Raw genomic sequence first — 7,695 nt, 5'->3', positions numbered from 1 at the left:
TAGAAGATACTTGCCCAAGGTGCCATGCAGTGGGACTGAACCCGGAACCATGTGGTTCGTAAGCAAGCTACTTACCACACAGCCACTCCTGCGCCTTATATATATATATATATATATATATATATAGCATGGATTACATGAATTCAATCAACTATCTAGAAACCAATGAGAACGCCTCTACATGGTTGTATAATTCACTAGAAAAAGCAACTAGAATACATAATACCATCTTAAACAAAAAGATATATTACAATCATTGCCGTGGTTGTCGTCTTGGTGCTCCATCGGTCACAAGTGTTCCAGTTGATTCAATCAATGAAACAGCCTGCTCGTGAAATTAACAAGCAAATGACTGAGTACTCCACAGACACATACCCTTAACACATGATGCAGGATGGGACAAGGCAGGCCCTTTGAATTCCTGGTACAACTCATTTTTGCCAGCTAGGTGGACTGGAGCAACATGAAGTAAAGTGTCTTGCTCAAGGACACAATGTGCTGCTGGGAATTGAACTCATGACCTTTTGATCATGAGCCAAATGCTCTTAATCAGTAAGCCATGCACCTTCACATAATGTAACCACGAGTACGCCATGTCTGAAGACCAGAAGGGACAGTCGTAGCTGTGTGCCTTCTTCACCATTGCTCAACTGGATTAGTGCTAAACAATAACAATCAGCTACCTGCAGGACAGGAAACTGTTCAATCAGAAATAACTTGGAGCTACAAATCACTCTTTACCTTAGCTGCCATTTTAGGTTCAACAAGTATGGCATATAACTGGCCCAGCTGGATTTCTTCATGTTGGTTTGGGCCTTTCCCCACCTGGAAGAGAAAAAAAAAACATACAAGAAATTAATAAAAAAAACTTCAAAGATTATAAATGTGAATCCATTTAAATGAATGGATCACTTATGGATTCCATGCATTAATCTCTAACCTTTTGGAAACCATACTTTCTTATATCTTTCGATAAATATAAATGTGTTGAGAAATAATTTTCAAAAATTAAAGAATTGAAGAATTCATCATCATCATTTAATGTCTACTTTCCATGCTGGCATGGGTTGGACGGTTTGACTGAGGGCTGGCAAGCCAGAAGTCTGCACCAGGCTCCAATCTGATCTGGCAAAGTTTCTATAGCTGGATGCCCTTCCTAATGCCAACCACTCCAAGAGTGTAGTGGGTGCTTTTTTATGCGCCACCTGCACAAGGGCCAGTCAGGCAGAACTGGCATTGACCACACCTGAATGGTGCTTTTATGTGCCACCAGCATGCGGGCCTATCAAGCAGTACTGGCATCAGCCACACTTGAATGGTGCTTTTTACACACCACCGGCATGGGAGCCAGTCAGGCTCTAGCATCTGTTTAATGTGAAAAAAGGCCTAGAAATTGATCAAAATAGGTCTGGTTGTAGGATACTTACATGGGCATTTAATGCATCATTGCATTCTCTTTCTGAGAGTCCATTTGTGATACTGGTCAACACTGCATAGAATCTTTCACACTTCTGCAACAGAATTAATAGAAAACAAGTAATCCAGTGAAAAGAAAGCATGGCGCTAGGGTTCGCTTAAATTTCTCACCTCTTTGGGATATAGATAACAAAGCACTGAGCAGAACTTTCCTCCAGTTTAAACTTGATAGTGTGTGTGTGTGTATGTTTGTGTGTATAGGTGTGTAGCATATTTATATGTATGTATACATACACACACACATGCATACATGTGTGTATGTGAAGGCACATGGCCTAGTGGTTAGGGTGTTACACTCACAACTGCTTGATCATGGGTTCAATTCGCAGACCAGGCAGGATGTTGTGCTCTTTAGCAAAACACTTCATTTCCTGTTGCTCTTGTGCTGTGTGGGGACCCAACATTTCCTCTGCATGTTTTAACTAAAAGAGGTTAAGGTAGGATTTGCACCCCCACCTCTTAAAACCCTCACCATCAATGACTACCCTAGACAGACCCATGGGTTGGAAGGCTTACGTATGAGTGGTACAAAGGGTTCACAAACAAATGGGGGATGCAACAACACTCGGTTACAGTGCATGCTGCCATGCACTACTACGTACACACGAGTGGACATATACACATACACACATATATATAATCATATATATATGTGTGTATAAATGTATACATGGATGAATATACGTATACACATACATATGTGTATGTGTATATATTGGGTTGAGAACTAAGTTCCCGCCCTTTTTTTAATTTTGGAATCTATTTTTCTCGAGAATTCTATTTTTGAATCATTTTGGAATCTATTTTTTTTCTTTTTTCTAGTTAATTTTGGTTAATTTTTGTTTATTTTCAGATCATTAAAATGGAATGTCCAAGTTAAGAAAAACGAGCATTTTCAACACCTCATTCTTTTTGCTTTTAATCAAGGTTCTAAGGTTGCAAAAGCTGCTCGCGACATTTATGCTGTGTCTGGAGAGGGTGCCATAGCTGAAAGAACCGCTCGTGATTGGTATGCCAAGTTCAAAAACGGAAATTTTGACCTCAAAGACGCACCTCATTCTGGCCATCCAGTTGAGTTCGATGAAGAGCGATTAAACCAACTTTTGCACAAAGATTCTCGTCAAACGACAAAGGAATTGTCAGAGAAAATGGAATGATCCCATACTGCTATAGAGAAGCATCTTCACTCGATGGGAAAGGTTCGCTTTAAGTGACAACAACAAAAATCAACAAGCCACAATCACCACTGGTTTGCTTGCTCGTCACTGCTCAACCCATGGACACAAGCAATGATTTTCTTTACCGAATTATTACTGGTGACGAAAAATGGTGCCTGTACATCAATATGTAGCAGCGTAAGGAATAGCTTAGCCCAGGTAAACAAGCGACACCACGCGTGAAACAAGAACTTCATCCGCATAAAACAAAGTTGTGTGTATGGTGGAACTGGGAAGGGATTATCCATTACGAATTGCTTGAACAGAACCAAACTGTCAACATGGAACTCTATGTTCAACAGATGGAACGACTCAACACGGCTATTCAAGAGAAAAGACCTAATCGTCAGCATGGAGTTCTTCTACTGCACGATAACACCTGTCCTCATATCGCCAATATGACCAAGGAAGCCATTCAAATGAATGACTGGGAAGTGCTGCTACACCCACCGTACTCTCCTGATTTGGCACCAACGGATTTCCACATCTTTCAATCTCTTTCAAATGCTATGCGTGGAGTTTCGTTCAATACTGATGCAGAATTCAGAGCTTGGTTGGATTAATTTTTTGAGTTGAAATTGGGTGATTTCTACCAACGAGGTATTGAAAATTTTATTAAACGTTGGGAAGAAGTTGTAAGCAACAAGGGTGAATACACTATTGATTAATTAGTTGTCATTTTTTATTAAACCTTTTAAAAAATTTAAATTTTTAAAAAACGGCAGGAGCTTAGTTGCCAACCTAATATATATATATATATATATATATATATATATATATATATATACATTCATATATGTGTGTGTGTACATACACACACACACAATGTATATAGGTTTGGTAAAACAAATACAAGAAATAGAACTCAATACTCTGCTATATGTACTATTTTATTGTAAATCAAGAGACAGTTAGAAAAGCAACTCAAGAGCCAAAAGATTTTGGACACATTTTTAAATTCATAAAAGTTAATCTGAAAGTGTTATTTTCTCTATCAGAAATTCCCCTCTGTCTCATCATCATCATCATCATTTAACGTCCGCTTTCCATGCTGGCATATGTTGGACGGTTTGACTGAGCTCTGGAGAGCAAAAAATATACCTAGGCTTTTCATGGATTATGTAACAATTTATTGATCCAATACAATCAGGGAAATCAAAAGCTTTAAACACATAACCATACCCATGAACATTGCAAATTAGTAAATCTTTCCGTCTAATTTCGATTAATACAGAACAGATGCTCACAATATAACTTGACTCAAAAATTTGTTGATTTCTCAGCATTGCAGTAAAAAATTGAAAATACACTAAAAGCTAAGATGCAATGACCAATATATTATCTCGCACATCCTCCACTACACATATTCAATCTGGATAACCTATGAGTTGCTCTCAATCATTCACCTGGCTACTTACATACTGTAGGTCTATTCACTGAGCCCTGATTAGGGTATTGCAACTAAACTTACTCAGATTAGAATAACCTCTCCCTCCAGCTTTGAGCAGATCAAAATAATCTGATAAACTAAATGAACTGTACACTGTATGTCATATGATTTCCATTGGGACATCAACTCCTGATCAAGTCACTGGGGAATAGACATCTGGCACATCGTGGGCATCTTGAAACCTGGCAGCAGAACCCATCACTTTCAAGGACTGATTTAATGACAGCCAATTCCAGAGGGAGAGGGAGAAAATATGCCCCACCCTATCAACACTGAAAAGATGAAAAACTTGACCCCAGCACAACTCGAACTCAGAACAAAGGGTGCGAGAATGAATACCACAAGGCAATTTATTCATTGCTCTTACAGCTTGACCAATTTGCAGCCATATATATCCATGTTATGTGGTGTTGCACTCATGACTGGGGTTTCAATCACTGGACTAAGTTGTGTTCTTTAGTAAAACACTTCAGCTCACACTGTTCTACAAATCACTTCAACACCGGACATGTTCAAGCAACATCGAGTTGATGGAGGAACTGAGCTAATAATATACAGCACATACATGCGATCGCTATAAACAAATCATTCATGCAGGTGCTTCAGCAAGATATTGCAGAACCATCTACCTTGGACCACAAGAGATTACCATCATACATGTTATATGTGATGTGTGGAATTCATGGATCACTCTAAAGTTTTGTTTTCATAAGTTCTATCTATATGGGGCAACTTGGTGATTCCTGGATGGAGGTCTTTCACTCTTTCAAGGGCACAAATAAGAAATATTTTTATCCTACATTAACATAACACACAAATTTGTAGAACATGGCTTATAGTGTACTGCAATGACTTGTTACCCCTTTTATCAACCTTGGATGGACGAAAGGGACCTAAGAAGTTTCAAAAATAAAACAGGGGTAGAATTAATTCAGCAATAAATGATCTTCGGATGTTGAGTCTCATGGAGGCAATGACAAGTGACCAAGATTTTGATGTGCTTGAGGAGACACATCAAGCTTAGTGAAATCATAGCTGTGGCCAGTGTCAGAGACACATGAAAGGCACCTGTGCCAGTGACACTCAGAAGGCACCCATGCTAGTGACACATAAAAGACACCCAGTACACTCTATGATATTAGGAAGGGCATCCGGCTGTAAAAACTCAGCCAAAATAGACTGGAGCCTGGTGCAGTCCCAGTCAAGCCGTCCAACCCATGCCAGCATGGAAAACGGACGCTAAATGATGAGGATGACTCACTGCTTCTGCCAACTCATCACACTAATTTCTAACATTAGAAGTCCATTGGTGGGGAAGGGGGCAGTCGCTTGAACCCTGCATCATAAGTACATAACAGGTATCTATTTTATCGACTTAAAGAACGATGGTTGGAAGATAAAGTAAATAATATCGAAACGGTTTGACTTTGCAACAGCAGAACGATAATGTTGTGACATTGATGTTTTTCTTTTTTATTTTTCTCTGGTAATTGAAACCAGGTCATAAACTCAGCTCACCTGAACATAAATTATTGCTTCACCTCTATGAGACAACAATAAATAAGGACTCTTTTCACGGGAGACAGCGACCAAGATAGGACGTTACTATCTCATATAATAAAAAAACAGCTATCGCTCTATATTTTCAAGTTCCGCTTTTGTTTACGAACGTTACATTTCAGTTTCCTTCTATTTTAAAGGCTGACCCATTCTTCTATTTAATATAAAAGGAAACGTGGCAAGCTGGTATCTTGGTGGATAAGAAACAATGAATGAGAAAGGGAAGAAAAAAAAAGAGACAAGTTGCACATATGATATGTCTCCAACCACAGAAGCAAAACTTAATTTGGAATATGGCTTAACTGACACTTATCTATTATTCTGCTTTATTGAATAAAACTTCTGATTCATAAGAGAAATAAAACGATATTAGATAACATTCATGCCTTTCCCAAAAGTCAATAACAAAACAAATGAAATGGCTCCGACCAAACGAAGAATAGAAATCAAGTGGTGGACACATTTCATATTTGTGTAGCTATAAACTTTATTCTAAAGAAATAAGACGAGAATTAGAAGTCTTTCCCAGGCATAACAAATTCATACAGGACAGAGATTTCCGAGTGAATCAATTACAGCATATTACTGGTACTGTGTCCATAAAGACCGTTGAGTCTGAATGCAATTAAGGTTTTAAAATTTACTGAGAACAAATTGAAGGGCGGTCGAAAAATCATAAGCAAACTATCATTAAAGAATGAGAGCTTTTATAGTTTTAGAAACGAAAAAGAAATAATAAAAGAGGAAATGAAAAAAGGAGAAAAGGAGAAAAATATAGAAAATTTAATTAAAAAATAAGAACAACGACCAGAATGTCAATAAGTAATTAAGAAGATTGATAAATATTTTAGAGGGAAATAATTTGTCAGTTTTAAGAGTGTAGCTTAGGTTTGTTTAAAATAATTATTATTATTCTTATTATTATTATAGGTCAATTGATATAAATACCTCTTCGAGATCATCCTTCGGTTCTAAAACGGACGAAAATATTAATCTGGATCCGGGAATTTTCTCTTTTTCCATATCTTTTATTTGTTTTTCTTCACTCACACGAATACTTTTATATCTGACAGAATTAATTAATAAAAATCAGGTCTTCATTTCTGTTATTAGGAGAGAAATCAGAAAATAAAGACCTCAACAGATTACCACCGACGTCTCTAAGATTCGATGTTATTTATTTATAGTAAAATAGTGTAATTTTTTGTTTTTCTTCTTAATTAAAGATATATTATAAATTAGAGACAGGTTTTGAAAGAAATTGTTTCTTAAAGAAGTAAATATATTTTTTAAAAATCAAACTAAGAGCATGCCTGAGTCGTAATTTGGTTCGAGTGCTGTTATAAACGGATATTGCTCCATAGAAAATGTTAACAAAATATTTTTCATATAACAAATTGATATTTCGTTACATATCTTAATCATCTTGTAATTGATATTTTGCAAAGAAATAAGTAAATTTCATTTTTTTTAAATATTTCAAACAATGATGAATGTAAAAGAGAAGAGATCGAAATCTAGTTTATGGTACTTGGACGGTGTGAGCATATTTGAGTTCCTTGATAAACTTTTTTCCACCAATAAACAAGCATCCGCTCTCCATACGTATGTCTGTCTATATGTGCGTGACTGTATCTGAACGCGCGCTATGTAATTGTTACCGTTTATGATCATAATTTGATCTCAACATACATTCTCAGAAGCAGCTGAAAATATATGTTGAACGCAATTCAATTTTTGAAATTTCCAATTATCTCACAAACCACACACACACACACACACACACACATATATATATATATATATGTGTGTGTGTGTGTGTGTGTGTGTGTGTGTCAAAACAGATGATGGAGAAATATTTTGACATTCATTCCCCTTTACACGTGTTTCATTTCCAAATAGGAGTTGCAAAGATGTACATCTAGGAAAAACAGGTACATTAAAATAATACAAAATTTACACGTGGATGAAACTTTACTTAAAGTTTCCCCT

At 36.9% G+C, this 7,695-nt stretch overlaps 1 protein-coding gene across 1 annotated transcript in view; it reads right to left on the bottom strand.

Annotated features, from left to right (window-relative positions):
- LOC106874043 (integrator complex subunit 3) overlaps nt 1-7,269 on the bottom strand; it is a 48,995-nt gene extending 41,726 nt beyond the window's left edge. The window contains exons 1-3 of the mRNA XM_014921606.2: nt 6,652-7,269; nt 1,428-1,511; nt 742-825 (exon numbers count right to left, since the gene is read on the bottom strand). Coding sequence (XP_014777092.1) covers nt 742-825; nt 1,428-1,511; nt 6,652-6,726 — 243 coding nt within the window. The 5' untranslated portion in view covers nt 6,727-7,269. The remainder of the gene's footprint in view (nt 1-741; nt 826-1,427; nt 1,512-6,651) is intronic.
- Between the last annotated feature and the right edge of the window lie 426 nt (nt 7,270-7,695).

The sequence above is a fragment of the Octopus bimaculoides genome, chromosome 17, assembly GCF_001194135.2.
Source record: "Octopus bimaculoides isolate UCB-OBI-ISO-001 chromosome 17, ASM119413v2, whole genome shotgun sequence".
Lineage (NCBI taxonomy): Eukaryota > Metazoa > Mollusca > Cephalopoda > Octopoda > Octopodidae > Octopus > Octopus bimaculoides.
The sequence above is the reverse complement of the archived record's forward strand: the minus strand, read 5'-3'. Positions and strand labels throughout refer to the sequence as shown.